We start from the raw sequence: 25272 nt of genomic DNA, 5'->3' as shown, positions 1-25272 counted from the left end.
AATAATAATAATAATAATAATAATAATAATAATAATAATAATAATAATAATTTTTTATTTATATACCACCCTGTGGCGAACCAATCCAGGCGGTTTACAACATTAAAATAACATACAGCATAAAAACAATATATTTCCCTCCCCCCTTAAAAAGTTATTAAACAATGTATCTAATTTAAAACCACAATAACTAGTTAAAATAACAATAAATTAAACAAAATAATACCAACCAATAAACCACTGCAACTTCAGTTCTAAAGAAAAGGGGGCTTTGAAGACATTACTGAGGAGGGGGGAAATCCTGAGATCCTGATGCCGGGATATTTCAATCTGGGAAGGCCTGCCTGAAGAGATCTGTCTTGACAGCCTTTTTGAAGCTGTCCAAAGATGTTAATTGACGGATCTCATCCGGCAGGCCGTTCCAGAGCCTGGGGGCGACAACAGAGAAAGCCCTCCGGGAGGTCGCCACAAGCCTCGATTTTTGAGGCTGCAACAAGTTCCTCCCAGAGGACCGGAGAGCGTGGGGAGGATTGTATGGGAAGAGGCGGTCTCTGAGATAGCTTGGACCCAAGCCATTTAGGGCTTTAAAGGTAATAACCAACACCTTGTACTGGGCCCGGAAACCAATAGGCAGCCAGTGGAGGGACCTCAAAACCGGAGTGATATGGTCCCTTCTGGATGTTCCTGACACAAGCCTGGCTGCCATGTTTTGAACCAGCTGTAGTTTCCGAACCAGGCACAAGGGTAGCCCCATGTAGAGCACATTACAGAAGTCAAGGCGTGAGGTTACCAGCGCATGCACAACTGTCTCGAGATCCCTTACTTCCAGAAAAGGGCGCAGCTGCCGTATCAGCCGAAGCTGATAACTGGCGCTCCTGATCGTCGCATTCACCTGATCTATCATCAGGAGCGACAAGTCAAGGAGCACCCCAGACTGCGAACGCAGTCACTGGAGGAGAGTGTGACCCCATCCAGGACTGGTGGTTGCAACCCAATTCTTGGTTTTGGGGCCGCTACCGTGAGCACCTCCGTCTTGTTCGGATTCAGCTTCAATCTGTTTTTCCTCATCCAGCCCATTACCGCCCGAAGACATTCATTGGGAGAAGAGATGCCATTAGAATTCGAGGCCGACGAACGAGACATGGAGAAATAGATTTGGGTGTCATCAGCGTACTGATAGCACCCAGCACCATAACTCTGTATGATCTCACCCAGCGGCTTCATATAGATGTTAAACAACATTGGGGACAAAATAGCTCCCTGAGGGACTCCACAAAGGAGCTCCCTCTTTCTGGAGCTACTGTCCTCGAGCAGCACCCTCTGGGATCTGCCTGAGAGGTAGGACCGGAACCACTGCAATGCAGTGCCTCCGATACCTAATCCCCCCAAGTGGTTCAGGAGGATGCCGTGATCTATCGTATCGAAAGCCGCTGAGAGGTCTAAGAGCACCAACTGGGTCACACTACCCCTGTCGATGCTCAGACACAGATCGTCAGTCAAGGCAACCATGGCAGTCTCAATCCCAAAGCCTGTCCTGAAGCCGGTTTGAAATGGGTCTAGATAATCGGTTTCATCAAAGACAGCTTGGAGCTGAAGAGCAACCGCCCTCTCGATTACCTTGCCCAAAAATGGCAGCAAAGAAACAGGCCTGTAGTTGTTCATATCCAGGGGGTCCAGGGAAGGTTTTTTCAGAAGCAGCTTAACAGCCACTTCCTTCAGACAAGATGGAACATGCCCTTCCCTAAAGGATGCATTGATGATATCTGTGAGGAATCTCCTCAATGCATCCTCCCCCCTCCCCCCCCGGATGGCCAGCCATGATGGGCAAGGGTCGAGAGGGCAGGTTGTTTTCCTCACCTTACCAAGCAGCTTGTCCATGTCCTCGGTACTCACTGATTGGAGCAGATCCAGAATAACTTCATCGACGGAGTCGCTGGACACCTCGCCTATAGATTCTGTTGCAATAGTGGCGTCTAAGTCGGCTCTTATCTGAGAGATTTTATCTGCGAAGAATTTGTTAAACGCGTCACAGCAGGCCCTCGTCGGGTTAAGCAAGGGATTTGGCGCAGGAGGTACCTGCGTCATTTCCCTCACCACCTTAAACAGCTCTGCTGGATGGGACTCTGCAGACGCAATACGTGCAGAGGAGAAAGCTCTCTTTGCTGCACGAATTGCCTCCCGATAGGAACAAAGAAAGTTCCTATGGCGAGTTCTGTCAGATAGGAGTCGAGTCTTCCGCCACCTACGCTCTAGTCGTTGTCCGAACCGCTTCATTCTCCTAAGCTCTGGTGTATACCATGGCCTACAATTTGAAGCGGATTGGCAAGGACACTTGGGAGCGATCGTGTTGACAGCCCTGGTAAGATCGGTGTTCCAGGTATCAACCAGAGCATCGACAGGGTCACCGGCATTCCCAACCATTAAACCCTCTAAGGCTCTCTGGAATCCTATTGGTTCCATTAGCCTTTGAGGGCGGACCATTCGAATGGGTCCACCACCCCCGGTGGGGCAGATATTGGCTCTTAGTGCCGTCTTGACCAGGAAATGATCCATCCATAACAATGCGGAGGTACTTACCACCTCCGCCCACGGATATTCCTGTTCCGTACTAAAGACCGCATCGAGTGTATGACCTGCACAATGTGTGGGCCCAATGACCAGTTGGGATAGGCCCATGTTTGTCATGGTCTCCATGAACTCCCGAGCCGCACCTGTTAAGCTGATCTCGAGCGGAATGTTGAAGTCCCCCAAAACTAGAAGTCTGGGGGACTCCAACAGTAGCTCAGAGACCAGCTGTATCAGCTCAGTCGCTAGACAACGGGGTGGTCGGTAGACTAGCAAAATCCCCAGACTATCCCTGGTCTTCAGGCTGAGATACATACACTTGAAGTGGACTGTGTTCCGGACAGGTATCCTGGTCAAGGTCAGGTGGTTCTTGTGAACCAGAGCCACTCCGCCCCCCCCTGCCCACTTCTCCTCACCTGCTCACTGACAGAATACCCAGCTGGGAGGGCCTGTGCCCAGGTGACTGCGTTATCCTCTCCCAGCCAGGTCTCTGTGAAGCAGGCCAGGTCGGCATCCTCATCCAGGAGGAGGTCCTGGATGATGTGGGTCAAGTTTTTGACCGACCTGGCATTGCAGAGGAGCAGAGTGAGGTTCTGTGGAATGGTTGGTCTGCTCTCCAAGCCATTCTGAGAAACAGAGGGAACTGAAGGCGGGATAGCTTTCAAGCAGTGATCCCGTCTTCTTTGGTAACATTTGTTCCCTCTATTCCAACCATGCCTCCCATTCCCCAGCACAACTCCAATGGCCGCCCCTGCCACATTCCCAGCCTCAGGTGGGGTGGTGGAATTCAGAGCCATTGGCAAGATAAAGTGATTGGGACATAAATCAGGCCCAACCCTTTGGCCCCGTGGTCTAACAATCAGGTAGCAAGGGACCTACTGGCTGATGGATATTTAATTCGACCCACAATCTCCTCAGATCTTGAGATGACCTTATCAAACTTCCAAACGCCTTAAAGTTACAGTGGTGTTCCTGAAGGGGCTAGGTTGGGGGGCTTAAGACTCCCGCCCTAGCCACACCCCTTTCCTCCTCAGCTGCTTCTGCCCCACCTCTGCCTTTGCCTTGAGTCCCGGTGTTGTTGGGAAGCTTGCTCTGGCTTTGGCTTTGGCGTCTGAGCTGGATCAAGTGTTAGCCACTGCTGTGCCTCTGGGGAAGAGTTCAAGGCAGCTTGCATAGTAATAAAATAAGATAGTATATGCCCTCAGGTTTATAAACTGGAAAAAGACACTGCCCAAAAGGAAGAGGGTAAGGAGGAGGGGAAAGAGGGAGGAAGCCGGAAAAATGAGGCACACATACTTCTTCTTATGGCTTCGCAGATGGTCCTGAAATACAGAAACTCACCTTATGCTGAGTCAGTCTGTTGTTGCCATGCCATGCAATAGTTCCTTGCGTTCTCCAGAGCTTTTAGCATCCTCCCTTGTCAGTGCTGGGACCTCTTGAGCTCAGAGAGTGTATTGTGCCACTGATGTGCACAGCACTTCCTTCTGGCTGGCCCAGGATATCCTTGTTCTTCTTTGTGGTCTCTGTGCCTCACACAGTAGGGTCTGGGCTTGGCGCAGAGACTTCATTCGGAAGCTGAAAGGCTGAGCAGATTGGTGGTAGTCCCACCCACTCCCATACGCTGAGCATGCCCAGTACCGCCAGTCTAGCCCCTCCTTCAGTTCTCTTTCGTCTGCCACAAGAGAAACATCTCCTTTGAATTGTTCCTCAGCTGAGTAGATTTCTCCTTTGGGAGACATTTATTTCACTTTTATTTTTTCTTTCTTGTTTTTTTCTTCCCTTAAGCATTGCCCTTTCATTTTTTTTTTTTTTTTTGTGGAGAGAGAGCTTTCTTTTCTTTATCCCAGACAGGCTCCTCGCTCTTAGGCCTCTTATGGCCTCCGCTTCTCTTTTCAAAAAATGTTCCTCTTGTAACAGAAAGCTCATCTTTAATGACAGACACGCTAAGTGCCTTTTTGTCTTGGCAAGATTCATGTTACTGACAAATGCATACATTGCAAGGCCTTCACCCCAGTGACTCTCCGTAACAGAGCTTAGAAGTTCAAATCCTTTTTGTGGGAGCATTCTCCTTTAGTTGCCCCAAAATCTGCTTTTCTACCGGATCCCTTGGTCAAAATTCCAATCTCCAAACTTCCACAGATTCCAAAGATTTTGCAGAGAACTTCGTCATTGCCGTTGACACCACCTTCAACATCAGTAACAACTTCGACATCGCCCTCTGGGTTTTTTGTTGCCTCAATGTCGACTGCTTTAGCATTGATGTCCCAACTGCATCTGCTGGCCGGTCAAACCAGGAGGTTCAATCAGCGAAAACTCAGATTGTGTCTCTATCTCCCAGGAAGAGTCTACTCAGAAAGCTAAAAAGAGGTCAACAACGCACATCAGCAACAAAGCTAAAAAGAAGCATAAGTCTAAGGCGGCGAATCAGCTGCTTCAACCTCGAAATCACAGATTGTTTCAACACTGATGTCGGTAACCACACCTTGGCATCAGCGGATGATGTGTTGTGTCCGACCCGTCATTATTTCAGACTCAACATCGGTAACCCTTGACTTGACATCGATGACTGCTCCATTGCCTACACCATCTTCTGTCATCACTTTCCCGATGTCGATATTCTCTCCTCTACCATTGGTGTGAACCACGCTTCCTACAGAGATTTTAGCGACCCCCACGCAGCCCTATAAGCTCTCGTTTTGCCCCCATCGCTGCCACCTCGCTAAAGTTGCCAACATGTAGGCCTGTCTGGGGGCCTACCAGAATTTTCTCTGGGATATAATGGCTTGATTTAGCCCTTATCTGCTGGAAGAACAAAGAACAGCTGTCCATGACTTCTATGGTGAAGCCATCTCATTGGTGACTCAACAGATATACTCCACAAGATATTCTGTTGATTCCTCCACAAGGATTATGTCTGGGGCAGTAGCCCTTCATCGTTTTGCCTGGTTGAGATCTACTGATTTGTCTGAGGAGGCCAAATCCAAAATTGAAGATCTTCCCTTTGAAGGGCCTTTTTGCTGCAAAGACCAATGATTCTTTGGACTCTTTGGCTAAGGCACGTCTCACTGGTAAACGTCTTGGCCTGACCTCCAACAAACAGCCGTACAAGAGACAACAATGGCACAAAATTTCAGGTCCTTCGCCTTCTTCTCATTCTTGTTCTGGGGCTTCCTCACAATTCAGAGGATCCTCCCAGCAGTCTTCAAGGATGCCCATCAAACAGCATAACCACCACCAACAACAACATCCGGGACAACAACGACAACAATTGCAGTCCTCCAGAAAGTCCTCTTCCTCCAATTCTCACTTTTGATGTGTCGTTGGGAGTGACACCAGCTTCTCACCTGTCATGTTCCACTGTCTCTTCCCATCATCCACCCAGACTACGCCACTACTACAACTGGCGTCAAATCACCACAGACTCTTGAGTCCTCACCATTGTTCGTCTGGGTTACGCCATAGAATTTTCAAATACTTCTCCAAGTGGTGTTTTTTGTTCTACTCCTTCCACCCCCCTTTTCCAAGAGGAGATCTTTTCCCTTCTCAACAAAGGTGCTATTCAGCAAATTCCACCCAGCTGCAGACTGGAGGGTTACTTTTCTCAATACTTCACAGTGCCGAAGAGGGGCAGAGGCCTTCATCCCATTCTAGATACGAGAGGCGTCAACTTCTACATCTCCCCTCGCAAGTTCAGGATGGTGACTCTCCAGTCCTTTCTCCCCTTTCTCCACCAAGGAGACTGGTTTGCATTCATAGATCTGAAGGATGCTTACTTTCATATTGCCATCAGGCCTCAACACCACAAGTTTCTTCGTTTTGCTGTCAATGGCGATCTCTTTCAATATACTGCCCTTCCCTTTGGTCTTTCCACTGCTCCACACGTCTTCACAAAATGCATGGCAGTAGTCATTTCCTGTCTTTGATTGCAAGGAATAAAGATTTTTCCTTACCTCGACAACTGGCTGCTGGTGTCTTCCTCCCAAACTGAACTGTTCAAAGATATTCACTCCATTCGGTCTCTTCTCACCAACTTGGGTCATCAGTCCTTCCAAGTCCATTCTTCAATCGGTCAGAGTGATAGAATACATAGGCACATCTCTGGACTCCATCATGCTGTGTGCCTACCTGGCCACGAGGAGGGCAGAATCTCTCTGGGATCATCTCCACTCTGTTCTCTCAATGAATTATCCCACAGCAAGGGACATTCAGTGTCTTCTTGGCTACTTGGCTTCCACGATGGTGGTCACCTACCTTGCTCACCTGAAGTTCAGACCTCTTCAAGAATGGTTTCTCTCGGTGTTCAACCATCTCCACGATGACCAATCCAAGAGATTAGCCATCCCTCAACATGTCTGGTGGATTATTCCCGGCAACATCTTGAAGGGAACCTTCCAGGATGATCACTACTGATGCTTCCACAACAGGTTGGGACGCTTATTACAACGACCTATGTGTCAGTGGTCAGTGGTCTCCTTCAGAGATGGAATTGCATATCAATGCCCTGGAACTTCTCACTGTCATCAAAGCCTTTCGTGCTTTTGAGTGCCACCTCCTCCACAGAGTGGTCTAAGTACAAACAAGGAGGGACACATTCCCCAGTTCCAGTTCCAGGGGAGGAAATGCCTCAGTTTCTAGGGTTCCCATGAGAGTGCCAGCATATCTAATTCTTGCACCTCTTGCCTGCTTCCTAGTAAGTGAAAGGTCAACATGAAACATTTCATTACAAAGAGTCTTGGGAACCGGCATAATTACTTGCACAGTTTTGGGTCTCCATGCACACGCAGTGCCAGAAACTGAGGCTGTAAACCTTTCCCAGCTCCCCTTGACCTCTACCCTTCAGACTTAATTCCCAAGCAAATATGGATGGGAATGTACCCTTAGTTGAGTGGGAGGGGGCACTTTCTCTTTGTACCTGTTGCTATTCAGGTGGTCTACCCTTATATGCCAGTGAAGAGGAGACATGTGCACACTGGTCCTTTTGCTTGCCAAATGGGTACCTTACATGAACAGGCTTTCTCTCTGGCTCTATATTCTTTTTTACCTAACACTGCACACATGTAGTGGACATTTCTCTCCCATTACCAATGTGAATTGCTAATAAGTTTAATTGGTGAAGGGGAAAAAATGGTGGTGGTTCAAGTAAGATAGTGGCCAGTATATTCTTTAAGTATACCTCTTATTTATAGGTTTGCATCTTGGTTATTTGGAAAGTGGGTGTAACGACCCCCTTTCTTATGTGGCAGGCACTTGGGACTTTTATTATCTCATCGCTGCCACCAATTTATGTAACGACTCCTTATACTCTATCACCAAATATAATTGATGACAACACCCTGGTTAAAACTCAGGTTCACAGTACAGTATTATATATTATAGTAGTGTGGATATAATATATATGGCCAACAAGCCTTTAGATAAAACAAAATATGAACTTTATTGAACAGCGGGTTTGAAGAGATATTACTTGAACTAAATGGCATTAAACAGCTGTTAGTTCAGGCATGTGTTACTTCGTTACATTGGTACTCATTATTTCGTTACTGTATTCCTCTTTCCCCAGATACAGTATTCTTTAACCACCTTAGGACTTCCCTGTCCCTCTTTAGGCAATTCTTTTGACTAACTTAGCCACCAAGGCTATCGTATCCTGCAGGATAATAACTAACTGAAACCCTCTTCCAGAGTTCAGTTATCTCTTGAGTCTCTCAACTTCAGACTCCAACCCCATCACTGTCCCTCACTGGACATAACAGACTCTTCCTTGGTCTATTATCAACACCTCCTCTAACAAAATACTGTTCCCTCAGGAACTATTGGAATACAGTCCTCTCTTGGACTCTACTGTTCCCCAACTGTCTCTCTGTCAACGTTCCAACTTCATCTCTCAACAGTCTAAACCCTAACTGACAAAACCAACTGCCAAGCGGAATCTTTAAACTCCTCAGCCAGCTCCTGATTGGCTTAGGGTCTCTGGCTTCTGATTGGCTGGTTTTTGAGTCAGTTCATCACAGTGGGCTCTAGAGATTTTCTACCCTAAACATTTTCTAGAGTTGGCTCCATCTTCCTTGAGTTTCCAGAGAGTGGCTAACTGGCATTTATTATATCTGGCTTTTAGTTTTTAAAATAAGTTTGAAAGCTGGCTGTTAAAATCATTTTCATTCTGTCAGTGCTGGCTCCCTGATCCTCCTCCCTACCTTGGCTGTGTTCTCAGAGACAGGCAAGGTGGAGGGGTGAGTGGAGAGGCAGCGCTGCCTCCCTGACCCTTCCCCTCTGGCTGTCTCCTAAGAGGCAGGCAAGGTGGAGGGGAGAATGGGGGGGTCACACTGGCTCTCTGACCGTCCCTCACCTTGGCTGCCTGTCATGAAGAAGCCAAGGTTGGGGGGGGGAGTGGAGTATCCAGCTGAGGAGAAGAGGAAGAAGGGGCTGCTTTAAACTGGATTCTGGTGCCCAATGATCCCCCCCATTCTGGGTTTAAAGCAGCCCTGGAGGTGAAGCTGCCACCCCTGCGCTCTCAAAGAGAAGCCCCGCCAAGGAGAAGTAGTTGTGGAGAGCTCTGGGTGAGTTTTGGAGCAATCAGGGCAGGGCTCGCATGTGGAGCCTGCCAAGGAGGGCTTTGAGACAAGGACTCTGCCTGATCAACTTGCCTCTGGCGAGTCTCTTTAACTAATACCCTAATACCCTAAATTTCACCCTGGACTTATCCATTGGTCACATCAAAATCACTGATTTTGGCCCAAAATTTGGTCTCAATTTATACCTAAGGTCGACTTATAGTCGAGTATATACAATACTACCAATGATGATATTAATACTGCAAGAGACATGTTGAGGAGCAGGAGACACTTAATTGCCAAAAAAAGGTGTGAGTACTGCATATCAAAGAATGGCCATTTCCCGCAGAGCAGGCTTGTCACCTGTGAAAATTGTGTGGTGGTGAGGTGAAGATCATACTGCATACTAGAAACCACCTAATCAGACCTTTTTGTAAGAAAAATAACCCTTGGATTGTGGCCTAAATTCTTTGACGTTCAGCATTTTAATTTTCCTGTTCCCACCTAGGCATCTCAGTGAGATTTGGTAGGTTCTCCAAACAGGAAAATGAGCTGCTGAGGAAAAACATGGAGGCCTTCTTGGAAGAGAGTGGAATCAGCAGTGCAGAAAAGCTCTTGTTTTCCGACAGATTTCCTGAAGAGCATGCCCACCTCACGAGGCTGAAACGTGATAGTTTGTTTGGTCTAAAGATTGGTGAGTCTTAATTGGTTACTTTGATCTTCATGACCAAAAGATAGTCCTTCATGTTCAAGAAACAATGCAAATCCTTTTCTGCTTTTAAGAACATAAGACTGGATTGGACCAAGCACCTCCCTAGGCCAAGAGGCCAGCCATTTGCTCCATCAGGACGTATGTCAGCTGGACATGAATAAAATTGATTTCTCTGCCTGGCTTTTGCCTGATTGATGTTGGATGTGATACAGAGCCATCCTCACAAGGAGTGACATCCTCTGTGAATTTGTCCTGTCCTCTTCTAAAGATGTTCACATTGGCATTCATGATTTTGTTGTTAGTTTAATTCCATTTTAATGTTGCTGTTTTATATATTTTTATTGTATTTTACTTGGAATGCCAAATTTGCGGGAAAGTTTTGGTATAAATGATCATCATTATCTGGCAGTGAATTCCACAGTGGAACCGTGCAGAATGTGTAGAAGTAGTTGTGATATTGGCATGGTCCCTCTTATTATGGTTGATAGACCCAACAAGTGTGATGCGGCAGCTAAAAAGGCCAATGCTATTTTAGGCTGCATCAATAGAAGTATAGTGTCTAGATCAAGAGAAGTAATAGTGCCACTGTATTCTGCTCTGGTCAGGCCCCACCTAGAATATTGTGTCCAGTTCTGGGCACCACAATTCAGAAAGGACATTGAGAAACTGGAGCGTGTCCAAAGGAGGGCGACAAAAATGGTGAAGGGTCTGGAAACCATGCCCTATGAGGAACGACTTAGGGAGCTGGGGATGTTTAGCCTGGAAAAAAGAAGGTTAAGAGGTGATATGATAGCCCTATTTAAATATTTGAAAGGATGTCATGTTGAAGAGGGAGCAAGCTTGTTTTCTGCTGCTCCAGAGAACAGGACCCGGAACAATGGATGCACGCTCCAGGAAAAGAGATTCCACCTGAACATTAGGAGGAACTTCCTGACAGTAAGGGCTGTTCGACAGTGGAATGCACTCCTTCCTCGGAGGGTGATAGAGTCTCCTTCCTTGGAGGTCTTTAAACAGAGGCTGGATGGCCATCTGTCAGGGATGCTTTGATTTGGATTTCCTGCATGGCAGGGGGTTGGACTGGATGGCCCTAGTGGTCTCTTCCAACTCTACGATTCTATGATTCTAAGATTCTAAGCTCATACTGACATGTAAAATAAAGTAAAAAATGACCAATAGTGAGCACAGCCCCTTAATTAATCAAGACTTTCCAGTTTAAGAGTCCCTTAGAGTTCACCTTCTTTGCTCACCTCAGCTCCCAAGGTTGTAAACAACTGTGTTATTTACTAGACAGATCAACATTAGCATCCCCTTTAAGAATATCTTGAACTTTGGTCTATCATAAAATTTCTAATATCAGAAAATAAGTATTCATCTTTATAACAAGTATTTATAAAGGGTGCTCAACAATGGCTCCTTTTCATCCTAGAGAGAAGTGACCAGTGGGGTCCCACAGGGCTCTGTCCTCGGGCCAGTGCTATTCAACATCTTTATCAATGACTTGGATGACAGAATTGGGGGCATACTTATCAAATTTGCAGATGACACCAAATTAGGAGGAGTAGCTAATACTCCAGAGGACAGCATCAACATTCAAAATGACCTGAATAGACTAGAAAGCTGGGCGAAAGCTAACAAAACGAAATTCAAAGCAGAGAAATGTAAGGGCGGAAAAATGAAATGCACAGATATAGGATGGGTGACACCTGGCTGAATGAAACTACTTGGACTCCTAGATCCCTTTCACACGTAGTTTCATTCAGCCAGGTGTCCCCCATCAAATTGAACATGAGTCAACAGTGTGACATGGCAGCTAAAAAGGTCAATGCAATTTTAGGCTGCATCAATAAAAGTATAGTGTCTAGATCAAGGGAGGTAATAGTGCTGCTCTATTCTGTTTAGGTCAGGCCCCACCTGGAATATTGTGTCCAGGTTTGGGCACCACAATTCAAAAAGGACATTGAGAAACTGGAGCGTGTTCAAAGGAGGATGACTAAAATGGTGAAAGGTCTGGAAACCATGTCCTATGAGGAATGACTTAGGGAGCTGGGGATGTATAGACTGGAGAAGAGAAGGTTAAGAGGTGATGTGATAGCCCTGTTTCAATATTTGAAGGGATGTCATATTGAGGAGGGAGCAAGCTTTTTTTCTGCTGCCCCAGAGAACAGGACCCAGAACAATGGATGCAAATTACATGAAAAGAGATTCCACCTCAACATAAGGAGGAATTTCCTGACAGTAAGGGCTGTTCAACAGTGGAACACACTCCCTCAATGGGGGATGATGGAGTCTCCTTCCTTGGAGGTCTTTAAACAGAGGCTGAATGGGCATCTGTCAGGGATGCTTTGATTGAGAGTTCCTGAATGGCAGAATGGGGTTGGACTAGGTGGCTCTTGCGGTCTCTTCCAACTCTACAATTCTATGGTTCTCTGATTCTATTATGCTTGGAAAGGTTTAAAAAGGCTTAGTTAACACAACCCTTGGAGGGGCATTTTATCTAAACGGAGTTTTCATACTCTAGGTACCTTTCATCATTGAGGTTGTTCATTGCAGTGGATTTCTTGTTGTAAGGAATATAGCTTCTTAAAATACATTTCAGATACTTTTCAAGATAGAAATATATTCACAGCTTTTGCCTATCTCATTGCTGCTATTCTTAGTCTGAGATCTGGCATCTGGCATCACATTTCCAGGTACTGTATTGAGGTCTATTGAATCTGGAAGCAGCAGAGATGTTTTCTGACATCCCTTGTCAGTGGGGACTGAGAACTGGGATGCTTGGTGCTGTGCTTGCCTTCCTAACTGTCAAAGATGTTTGTTTAATCTGCTTCTGTGTCTTAAGACCTGGGAAGCCAAGAGGGTACTTTCTTTGGAGGCAGGGCATGGGTGGTGGTAAAGGCAGTGGTGGTGATGATGATGATTATCATCATAACCATAACAGATGCTTTGTTTTAGCTGTGCTAAATCTCCCACCATTCAGCTCCAGTGCATAACCCCAGTAGGTTATAGAATGGTTTAAATGGGGCCCAAGAAGCAGAAAGGGCCTGCACAGGGCCCCATTTAAACCATTCAATGGAAGGAAGAACCTTAGGTTGTGAATACCCATACCTTGATATCTCGCCCCTGCAGGAAGAGGTTGTTTTATACCATAGCCCCTGTCACACTGCACAATTGTAGCACTCAAAGATATAGTCGCGCCAGTCTGTAGAATCAGTATGTGAAAAGATCTTGTAGTACCTTTGAGACTAACTGAAAGAAAAAAGTTGGCAGCATGACCTTTTGTGGACTTCAGTCTACTTCCTCAGATGCTTTTGGTGGATTGGAAGCCTGGGACCGAAATATATATGCCCTAAGTATGTGAGAATGTCAATTCAGATTCAAAATCCTTTGGCTATGGAGAAATGAAGTATCAACTCTAGTTTGAACAATGGTTGTTTGTGGACATAGCAATTGAATACTGAAATGAGATGACAGTGGAAACTAGCCTGCAGATACAGAGACTAGATGAATATAGGACACCCCCATGAGGATGGAGTGCTGAAATGTGGGTAGTGAGTCAGGAAGCCATTGTCCCTGATTACTCTTTTTGCTATGGCTCCATCCTGTGGAAACCTGGGATATTTAATTTAGGGAGGGTACCTTTCTCCCTAAGGGAGTTGCTCTTGGCTCTCTCTTTATACATCTTTTCTACGATGATGATTATAATGATGTTAATAATACATTTATTCTTATCCTGCCCCTCTGTGCAACACAAATGGGGCGGCTGACAAGATTGAAACGTACATTCCCCCCCCCCCTAAGCCCCCCCCAAAGTTCGCAGTCCCCCCCCCCCACTAAAATACAATTAAACAGTTTACAATTTAAAACATAACTTAAGATAATAAACAAAGCAAATAAACAATGGCTACAGCAGAAATCGAGGTAAGCTAGTTAGGTTTTTTGGTGGCCGGGTATCTTAACAGTTTTTTTAAATGTGATGGATCTCTTCCGTCAGGCCATTCCACAATCTGGAAGCAGTTATCTTTAAATACCCCCCCCCCAAACCTCTACCAACCAGAACTGTACACATTATTCCAGATAGAGTCATACCATGATTTGCAAAAATTATGCCCAGAGTAGAATTTGCCTCTGTAATAGCACACATATATAAGGTCAATACTTTCCTTTATTCAAGTAAAGGCATAATTAAAAGTATACCTTAGGCACTGAAATAAAGTAATGTACTGTATGTTTAAGAGCCATTAGCCATTTTTTTGCCACTTGGTGAGAAATTTTAAAATCTTGAAAATTCCTTAAAAGTTTTCTGCCTTCCCCCCACCCTATTTTTTAACGAGAAGACTCAAAATACATAATTTAATTGACTCTTCTGGGGAGAAAAAAATTGTTTTGTGTTTGTTGATTTTCAGTCTTTCTTTACTTGGCTATTCTACATCTTCCCACTTGCACTCCAATAGGACATACCATTAAAAAATATACAGTATTTTAACGGAAACACTGAGTTTACCATAGGTTTGTGATGTGCCATCTTGTTTTCTGCCAAGCTGCTTCTTCAATGCATTTATTTTTTAACTTTTCTAGATGATCTGGAGAAATTGTGTTGATACCAGATATAGATTTAACACGTGCCTTGTTTCTGTCTCCCACAGCTCAAGGAATTCCACGACCTTGGAGACTTGTCTATTACCGAGCAAAGAAAATGTTTGATCCTCGGAATTACAATGGAAAGTAAGAGGAAGAACAGTTGTAAGGCTGGGTTGCGGCTTGTGGTCCCAGCACCATGGTGGCCTCCTTTGCCTCTTAATTTATTTTGTTCTTGCCCTCAAGTCGATCTCAACTCATGGTAACACTATGGATGAGACATCTCCAAGACACTCTAGAGGTCTTCCACTGCTCTGTTTATCGTATTTTCCGGCATATAAGATGACTTTTTACCTTTTTTTTGGCGGCCAGCACAGAGATAGGCGAATGGTGTAGCTACCTCTCTGTCTATGGGGTCCTCGTGGGTTTCTATCCCAGCAGGCACTGTGGCTGGGCTCTCTCCCCCCGCCATTGCTGGAAAAGGCGGCGGAAAAGTGGCTCCAGAGCTGGTCCGGTGGGAGAGGGATGGTCGGGCCGAGGGAAAGAGCCAGCCCCTCATGCCTTGCCGCCGCCGCCCAGGGTACTCCACTCCTCCAGCGGCTTCTGCAGCATGCCAGACTGCGGGAGGCCCTGTTGCCACTTCTGACACCCACCTTCCAGGCCTCCACAGAGGCCCCTTCAAGCTGGCGCATGTGGGCTGCAGCCCCCTTTATTTGGCCTATAAGAGGCCAGGCCACTGCCTGCATGCGACTTGGAGGTCGTCTTATATGCCCAGTTGCCTTATACGCCGGAAAATACGGTAATTCCTGCAACCCCATACCCGTGACCTCCTTAATAGAATCCATCAATCTAGCATGTGGCCTGTCAGACCTTAAAATTCTATTTGACAGGATCAAGCTGGGTTTTGGTGGTAATTTTTTAACATCGCTCATATTTTAAAAGAAGTGTTGCGATTCCTTAGAGAATCACAAACTTAAATATGAATTTAAATTCTGAGGTAAAGTTTGTTTTAATGGTGGCTTGCCTCACCTTCACACTTGGCAAGGTGGGTTAGACAAGGTAACTGCACTTAGGGTGGTAAAATGAAATGCCCAGATATAGGATGGGGGGACACCTGGCTGAATGAAACTACGTGTGAAAGGGATCTAGGAGTCCAAGTAGACAACAAATTGAACATGAGTCAACAGTATGATGCAGCAGCTAACAAGGCCAAAGCAATTTTAGGCTGCATCTATAAAAGTGTAGTGTCTAGATCAAGAGAAGTAATAGTGCCTCTGTATTCTGCTCTGGTCAGGCCCCACCTGGAATATTGTGTCCAGTTCTGGGCACCACAATTCAAAAAGGATGTTGAGAAACTGGAGCGTGTCCAAAGGAGGGTGACAAAAATGGTCAAGGGTCTGGAAACCATGCCCTATGAGGAACGCCTTAGGGAGGTGGGGATGTTTAGCCTGGAGAAGAGAAGGTTAAGAGGTGATATGATAACCCTGTTGAAATATTTGAACGGATGTCATATTGAGGCGGGAACAAGCTTGTTTTCTGCTGTTCCAGAGAACAGGACCTGAAGCAATGGATGCAAACTGCAGGAAAAGAGATTCCACCTCAACATTAGGGGGAACTTCTGACAGTAACACACTCCTTCCTTGGAGTGTAGTGGAGTCTCCTTCCTTGGAGGTTTTTAAGCAGAGGCTGGATGGCCATCTGTCAGGGATGCTTTGAGTAAGAGTTCCTGCATGGCAGGGGGTTGGACTGGATGGCCCTTGCAGTCTCTTCCAACTCTACAATTCTATGATTCTAAGGCCCCTTTTTTTCTGAGCAATTTTTAAAAATAAAATGGCCACTCACCTCATTGGTTTGCTGTCTGAGTTCCTTTGTTTTCCCGAGGGAAAATATTTAAACGGCCACAACCCCCTCGCTGGCGCACTTGATAAACTCCCTTTTTACTCCTGAGAAGATTTTTTAAACTGACGCCCACCTGACTGGCGCACTCTTTGTACTCCTGAGGAGAATTTTTAAAATGGCACCTGCTTTGCTGGCACACTTTGTACCTCTGATTTCTGAGGAAAAGTTATAAAATGGCCACTCATCTTGCTTCCTTGCTTGGCTAGAGCCGCTCTTTTTGCTGATAAAAACCTGTTTCATGGCTGCTTGCCTTACTCTCATGCCTGGCTAAGGGCCATTGTGCTTCTGAGGAGGCTTTATTATATGGCTTGGAGTGATCATTGGTGCCCTTTCTCAGCCCTACGGTGCTCCTTGTCAGTCCCTGACCGATTGACTTGCTAATCGACTTCGATCCTTGTCGGTCCCTGACTATCCGGGATCAAACCGATTGGCTTGTAGCTGTACATCGATCTTTGCCAGTACCTGACTCTCCGGGGTCAAACTGATTGGATGGCTGCCCGACTTCAGTCTTGTCATTGGACAGGTATACAGTGTGTTTATTCCTTCTGTATCGAGACCCGACATCACAGCTATCCCTATATAGCTGATTCCATACTGAGAGAGGACATCACCATTCGCACGTTACAATTTTATGAGGACTCGGGCCGCATGGTATTATGTACAGATACCCTTGACTGTTTAAATTGTCCTCCACAACCAGGGACAGCTAAACGTCACTTAATGCAGACATTCAATTCTGACTTCCGAGTTGTCCTCCATAATCTTGGGGGCACAACCTGTGCACACTTGGTACAGATAATCCTTCACCATATGAACAGCCTTCAGGACTGTACAGTCAAACTCTTCAATTGGTTTGCTGCTTCTGTACCTAGAGACACTACCATTATCCACTCAGTACCAGCACAATTCTGATTGTCTTGTTCCCCTGATGGGGGACTTTGATACCGTCGCTCAGAGACCATCATTCATGGGGAAAATACTTCTCAGTACGAATGTCAGTAAGGCAGTTGGTGCCTCTTTACAAGGGCCACTATATATGGTAGGGAATCCATGTCTCTTTCCCATGCACATGCCCCTTCCAAGGGGTTCTTGTCGATGCCACTCTTTCCCTGGAACAGGTGGCAAACATCTGCTTCAGTTCCTTGATACAACTTTTACAGGATGTCACGTCATGGGATTCCGTTCCCACAGGGATTTCTTTCAACCTGACAGTATGGCATCCCTTCACTTTTACAATGCTGTGACTAGTCTTATTGGCATCACACCAGCCACTGTTATTTTTCTTTGACATTTTCACCAAGAGCTGTATGTTTCATGCTAATAGTCTGGAACAGATACAGCATGTCTTGTGTGTCACAAATATTGAATCTTGCGATCTTCTCACTCGTCTTCTTGTCAGAAATTTGTTGTGTCTGGATGAGGTAGTATTCCTTCTTTCTGATGTCCACCACTGTTCTAAAAATTGTTGCTGCAGCTCTTCTCCAGTTCAATGTCATTAGGCTCTCTCTGTATGGATGGATTTCCCAACCATCTCACTGCTAAGCACAGATTTTCTATTTTATACTCTGTTAAAGAGAACATTTAGCCCTAGACTACTTAGCATTCTAAGCTATGTCTGTCAATGCCATAATCTTCAAATCGTGACTTCAAGAGGCTTTATCAGGTCACTGCCCTTATTCTACCTTCAAGATTCCTTGGATGACACACCTTCACGTTTTGAGGGCTTTGTAAGCCTCTCTTTCCTGGATACCAATGTCCCGACCTGTGCAGCCTCACGTTGTTGCAAACCTATTGCCCTTCGTGTTGGCTTCAATTCACCTTTTCAGATAAGACAGTGTCTGTATACCAGACTTTCTTTTTTGGTATTTCCCAGTAACCACTTATAGTAGTGAGCTTCCTTTGCTTTCACTCCACCTACCTATTCGGTAGCTTTGGCATAACCTCCATTACCAACAAACCTGTGCTATCAAACTAACCCTGACCTTAGTTTATAGTTACCATTTATTATGGACCATCAAGGTTTATCTACAGTTTGTGCAACATACAGTTAGCTGGCAAGCCTGTTTTTATTGCCAGTGGGCATATTTCATCTGCACTGGTGACTTGTTTCCACTACGTCTCAGTATCTTCTGCTCGATTCTGTAGAATTGTCACATCAGCAGGACTGTTCGTCCTCATGTTTGTATGCCCTTGGGCTTCGTTTCACAAATAGTGATTTTGTTTGGGAGCAATGTGCCTTTCTTGTGTGGCATAGCACTCACTCCTCCACTGACCAAGGTTTGTTAGTCTAACCCATTAGTGTGATTCACAGAGACCACGAAGAAGAAGGACAAGTTACTTACCTGTAACCGTATTTCTTTGAGTGGTCATCTGCGAATTCACACAAATCTTGCCCTCCTCTTCTCACAATCGTGTCCTGCCTCTCCTTCAATCCTGGGCTGCTGGTTTGACATCCATAGAACAGGGTTTAGGTGGGAAACCGGCCAAAAAGGCAGTTGGGGAGTGGGCAGGGCTACTACTAAAATGCTTCTCATCTAAGAAGTTTCTAAATGGCTCTGCACAGGCGCAGAATAACCCATTTGTGTGAATTCACAGATGACCACTCAAAAAAATATGTTTACAGATAAGCAACCTGTCCATCTTTCCGCAAAAGCCATTGTACAGTTGCTTTCATAATTCTTAGTTTGTTCTTATTTCCCTTTTGTTTTTCTCCTCTTCTTTTCTTTATTGCTTGTAGTGTTTATTCCCCCCTTTTTGCCACTGAGCTCTGTGTTATCCATTTGAAACAGGCATGGTGCCGCCAGCCCTCTCTCTTTGTGGAAGGTTAAAGGTTCTTTTCCTTACCCTTGTTCATCTGTGTCTGCCTATCTGCTGGTGAAACAGAAGTCCCTGAAAACTAGAAGTCAAACATTCTTTCTCTTCATGACCATGGCATTCTCATTCTAGGTATTCTAAGAAAGAAACGGAAAATCTCAAAAAGTATCAATCCCTACATGGCAATGAGTGGAAAAAGATGTCAGAGCTGATGAATCGAAGCAGCCACTCGCTCCATCTGAAGTACGACGAAATGAAATCTAGTAAGTTATACTCTTGCGTTCAGCTCCTTCCTCATAACAAAGATGTCTTGTGCCTTATGCTAAAAAGGATGTAAAAATTCTGGGGCAACATAGTTCTTTTTCGACAGTGAGGGTGGTGACATCCTGATATGGGTTACTTTCTCCTCATCGCTCCAGTAGACAGGAAGTATAATTTGAGGGATCTGCCCACTGAGGGAGCAATTCCTCTTTGTCTCTTTATTTCAGATGATATACTCCTGCAAATCGGACGAAAGCTATGCTGAGGCTGCGCTAGGGGCCAAAAAGCCAGCCCAAAAAGGAGTTGATTTAGATTCACTCCTGGCCAATGCGTCTGAGATCTTGTCGTCACGTGATTTCTATCTCACTACTCAGAATGGTCAATTAAATCATGTGATTCCCCCACCCCACCAGAAGGGCACTCTTCCTAGCTATAAGCTTAATACATGTTTTACACAACTCAGAGTTACCAAAAACTCATTTTTTTCTGAATATATATATTTACAACCAGAATGAAGGTTTTCATTTTTTGAATAACAACTTTTCATATTAGTTTTATGGGTATATAAAAAATGATTTGGTTAAACTGTTATAAACGGATCATATATATATATATATATATATAATGACATTATTTTTCTCTTGTATTTCATTGGAAGGAGAAAAATAATCATTACCTTAATAATAACAATTTAAATAGTTTAATTTAACTAAAACAGTAACATATCTTATATGTGCTTAAACATCTATATTTGCTTAAACATCCATGTTTGTTCACTGATGTGGATAAACAAACTATCTTTTAAAAATAAAAACTTAGTCTATCAGCCCAATCCACACATGAAAAGCTTAAAATACTGTCCCCTGTAACTCAGTCATCTTTATCTTTTTTTCTGTTCATAATCTGGAAAAGAAAAAGAAGCTTTTCTGCTTTTTCAGGTTCCAAACAATTTCTCAATTTAGAATGAGTGAGTCCAAGGGAAGGGAATATTCTTTCTATTCTAGCAGAAGAAGCTACTGCTGATAAAAGGGAAATCATTATTTCAACAGTCTCTAAATCCAAGTGCTTAAGTGACTTCTACCAGTTAACTGGTGTGATACATAGTTTTTAAATGGTTCCCCTTTAGTTCTGAAGCTTATTATAGTTGACAGTACAGATGGGTGATTGTTTGATACCCATGTCATAGCCAAATCCTTTCCCTCAGCACTTAAGGTTTGACCCTAGTACTGGATATTTACAGTATTTGCAAGAAAGTGAGCTGGAGGCGGTGCTTGTCCCATTCCTTTTTTAATGCTTGTGATTTAATTCTGTTAGTGTGTAGTTCTGTTTTTAAATGCTCACTTAGTTCCTCCCAAATTTCAACAGCACCAGCAATAAAATGTATTTTCTTTAAAGTTTCAGAAATGGGTTTCAAGATGCTCTGCATATCTTCAACATCTTTGACTAGGAGGTGCAACAAATGAGCACTGCAACCATATGTTATTAGTTTTATATACCCTTTCTGCTCGTCTAAATTTCTTCTCATCTTGGATACATTTATGGCATTGTCTGTGACCAAACTGCATACTAGACATTTGAATTTTTGTTTGCACGTTGTTATAGCTTTTGCTGCCACTTCTTGTAAGAGTGCAGCTGTGTCCTCATTTCCTGATGTATTTGGTCGTTTCTGCAAGGAAGACATTCCCTTCTTCTGTTGTTACACAATTACATATAACAGGATCATCATGCACATTATTCCACCCATCAAGACTTAAATGCCATGGTTCAGTGTGAAGGCATTTTGGGAATTATAGTTCGTTGTGGTATCAGAGCTCTTTGACAGAGAAGGCTAAATGTTTCACATAACTACAATTCCCAGCATTGAGCCATGGCAAAGTGGTGTCAAAGTGGTGTGGATGCACCCCATAACAGATGGTGGAGGACTTTGGGAGTGCTGAATAGGCCTTTGCCATTCAGAAGCATCTAGAAGACCACAGTTCTCCAGCCCTGAAATAAGATGTTCTTTTTGTTGCCTGTTTTATTGAACCATTTCCTGTATTGCTATGTATTTTATTAGTATTATCCTATCATTTCTTAGATTGTACGCCATAGGCAGGTTGACTCTTTTATATTTGTTGTTTTTATGTACAGCACTGTGCAAACCTACAGCACTATATAAATAATAATAATAATAATAATAATAATAATAATAATAATGGATCTGAAACAGGCTGAAGGTCTGCCTAGGTCAGATGGCCCCTGGAAGGCTTGAAGCAGGGTGTGAGTCTAGCTTGGATGATCCCTCACTTTGCATGCCACATTCATTTCATTGGATATGGCCTTTTGACTACAGGTTCCCTAAGAAATTATTACTTTGAATTATTCCATGAAAAAAATGATGTAATAAGCCTCTCTTAGAAAAAAGAGACCAAAACTTTTTCTAGGTTGGTTAAACCAGAAGCCTCTGTGGGAGTAATTCTTTAAGGGCTCCTCCAAAAGCCATTGTGGTAGGGATAAAAACAGAAAGATTGCCTTGTTGTTAGTTTAGACGTGTTCCTAGTCTTCCATTCTGTTTCCACCTCTGTCTGCCTCAGAGGTGGAAAACGTATGCCCTCCAGGTTCAGCTCCACCTCCCATCAGATCTAGCTGGCCATTTGTCAGGGGTGATAGAAATTGCAGTTTCCAGCCAGGCATCCTGTCAACCCTACCTTAAAATATCAAGTGCCAGTCATGCCTTTTCTTCTTACATGGTCAGAATTTAACTCCGGTGCTTGGAGTAAAGAAGAGATCAAGAAATTACTTGACACGTTGAAGGAGATCCTGTGGGCTAAAGTTAAAGGCCTGGACTCCACCCAGAAGCCAAAGAATACGGATCAAGCAATGTTGCTTCGCGAAAACCTCTACAAGGGCATCCCATGGTTTCAGGTTGAAGCCAAAGTGGGAACCAGGAGATGGAAACAGTGTAAAAGGAAGTGGTAAGACTGACAGCGGCTTGGGTTGGACTGTTAGGTTTGTTATGTCTGACTTACTGCCTTTTGTCCCTTGTTTGCTTGCTGTGGCTGGATGCCTCGAGTTTTGAAATATGGTTGCCTGATGTATGTGAGCATGTTTTTGCCAAGGTGCTTCAAAAGATTGTTCCCATTACTTTAGGGATGTGGAAACACTCTCATAGCAAACCACTTAATCCAGCAAGAATGGGGAGCCTGTGACTGCAAGGTTGCATCATGTTTCAGATCCTTAGCCAGTGGTCAGGCATGAGGAAAGTTGCCCTCCAGCACTATCCAAAGGGCCCATGGTTCCCAGGCCTATTTTCCAGGGTCACTCTGTTGCTCCATCCGTCTCAGGACTGTCTGCCTCAGAGGTGGAAAACGTATGCCCTCCAGGTTCAGCTCCACCTCCCATCAGATCTAGCTGGCCATTTGTCAGGGGTGATAGAAATTGCAGTCCACTAAGGCCTTTCCATTTTTAGTGACTTAGAATAGTGCTACTCAAAGTGATGTCCCATGGACCAGTGCTGATCTGTAGCAAATTTCTAGGAAATAAATAGTTGTAGCCAATAGTCCGAACTATGGTACCTGTCCCATAGGCACACAGGGGAAATCCTGCTGGGCTCCTGCATCAGATACCTGGAGAAGCACTGCTTAGAAGATGTATTTTTATTTTTCAGTAGTATTTGCAAGTTCATAACAAAGTTTAATACCAGTTCCTAAAAGGAAACATTAAAATTGCCAGTTATCCTCTTGCCCTTAAGAACCTCCAGGTGTTGGGCTGCAGCTCTTCTCTCTCTCTCTCTCTCTCTCTCACACACACACACACACACACAAAATGCTTCAGCTATTCTGCTCTCTGCCTCCTGTTCTTCCCTCTTTCCAATTAGTCACCATAATCCTTCTGACTACCCAGTTCCATGTATTCTTTCCTATCTCCTTAGTAACCAGTTCCACTTACTGTCTTGTCTATTCCCTCCTGTACAAATCCACATCAGATTCACAACACTTGGGACAAGACAGATTTCTCTTTCCCTTTGAATGACTTACTCAGGGGCCATTCAGACTACCTTTTACCCCTTTTCAGAAACCGGATTAAAAGCGGAAGTTCATGTTGGCCCCAATTCTTCTACACCTGAATTTGAGTTTTTCACACCCGTTCAGGGGCAAATTCCCCTTGGTGCGGGTCTTTTGAAAGCGGAGTTTTCCCCGTATCTTTTGAGAAAGTCCAGGCGCCAGCAAATGTGAACTTGGCCCCAGTCATGTTCGGGTCAATTGCAGGGGGAGGGTCAGGTTGGAGAGGGTGGGCAGTTGAACTCACTTGTAGACGAGCCTAGTGTGTCACAATAATGTAAGGAAGTTAATGAACAGTTAGATCCAAAGCCAAATTCTCCCTTTCTATTTTTTTAAGGTTGTACATTGTGACCAGGAAGATGTCCCATGGGATGATGAAGAATCATGGCCTTGAAAACCTGAAGTTCAAGATTAATTTCATTGAAAGGTATGAATCAGGGCTATAACTTTTTTTCCTCTTCCTTTTTAAATGTATAGAACATGCTGTGATTAGCTAGCACAAATGAAGGAAGCATGTAGCAACTGAGAAGTTCTGTCTTACTCCAAAAGCTTTTGGATCTGTAATCCTGTGTTAATGAGCAGGAAAAATAAAGTCTACAAATATACCATGGGTGACACCTGGCTTGAAAGCAGTACTTATGGGAAAGGATCTAGAGGTCTTTAATAGACCACAGGCTAAACATGGGTTGAGTGTGATGTGGTAACTTCGTCTGGAATACATTGTCCAGTTCTGGGCACCACAGTTCAAGAAGGATATTGATAAGCTGGAATGTGTCCAGAGGAGGGAGACCAAGATGATCAGCAGTCTGGAAACCAAGCCTTCTGAGGATGAATTTAAGGAGCTGTATATGTGTACCTTGGATAAGAATCATAGAATCATATAGTTGGAAAGAGACCACAAGGGCCATCCAGTCCAGAACCATAGACTCAAGGGCTTAGGGAGCCCCTTCCAACTCTAGAAGGGGCTCCCCTCACACAACACGGGAACTTGAGCTAGAGCAACCCTAGCAGGTAATTGCAGCTTCTTGAAGACATCCAGAGAAAAAGACCCCACCACCTACCTAGGTCATTAATTCCATTGCTAAACCACTCTTAGTGTCAAGAAGGTCCTTCTTAAATTCAAGTGAAATCCACCCTCCTGTATTTTCAAACCATTGACCCTTTCAAGCAGCAAAGAATGAACCTGTCCCTTCCTCCCTGTGACAGTCCTTGAGGTATTTAAAGAGGGCAGTCATGTGGCCCCTCATCAAAGTTAATATGCCCAGGTCTTTCAACCATCTGTGTTTTTTTTCTCTCCATACCGCTTATCATCCTCTTAGCCCCTCTCTGAAATTACTCCAACTTTTCTATATCCTTTTTAAAATGGGCCACCCAGAACCAAACACAGTAGTCTAAATGAGGCTTGACCAATACACAATATAGTGAGATTATTGCTTCCCTTAACTTGGAAGCTATAGTTCTGTTCATGCAGGCTAAAATAGTGTGTGCCTTCTTTGTTGCAGCATCACTGCTGGCTCATGCTTACTGTAAATACTCATGTATAAATCTAGAAATTTTAGTCAAAAAATTGACCCAAAAAACCTGGTTCGTCTTATCCATAGGTCAATGTAAGTACTGTACTTTAACTCTTATAGGAGTCATCCTCTTTCTCTGAACACAGTGGTGAAAGGCAAGAGCTTAGTCCATCCTGTAAGCACCAAAAAGAAGGATGGATCCCCTCTATTCTCTCATCCAGTCTTTAGGATGAGCCCAAACAGTTATGCCAGCCATAATTTTATAAGTTCTTTGGCATCATTTTCCTTTGCATCATCCTTTATATCCTTAGTTACAGGCCCCTAAGTAGTAGTAGTAGTAA

General features: G+C 44.4%; 1 protein-coding gene across 4 annotated transcripts in view; it reads left to right on the top strand.

The window, feature by feature from the left end:
* LOC121922970 (transcription termination factor 1-like) overlaps positions 1–25272 on the top strand; it is a 67327-nt gene that overhangs the window by 28343 nt on the left and 13712 nt on the right. For 3 of the 4 annotated variants that reach the window (XM_042452990.1, XM_042452988.1, XM_042452987.1), the window contains 5 exons: positions 9625–9810; positions 14472–14550; positions 19249–19379; positions 22112–22331; positions 23755–23844. In XM_042452990.1, the coding sequence (XP_042308924.1) occupies positions 9625–9810; positions 14472–14550; positions 19249–19379; positions 22112–22331; positions 23755–23844 (706 nt within the window). The remainder of the gene's footprint in view (positions 1–9624; positions 9811–14471; positions 14551–19248; positions 19380–22111; positions 22332–23754; positions 23845–25272) is intronic. The other variant, XM_042452989.1, reaches the window with a different exon arrangement.

The sequence above is a fragment of the Sceloporus undulatus genome, chromosome 2, assembly GCF_019175285.1.
Source record: "Sceloporus undulatus isolate JIND9_A2432 ecotype Alabama chromosome 2, SceUnd_v1.1, whole genome shotgun sequence".
NCBI lineage: Eukaryota > Metazoa > Chordata > Lepidosauria > Squamata > Phrynosomatidae > Sceloporus > Sceloporus undulatus.
The sequence above is the reverse complement of the archived record's forward strand: the minus strand, read 5'-3'. Positions and strand labels throughout refer to the sequence as shown.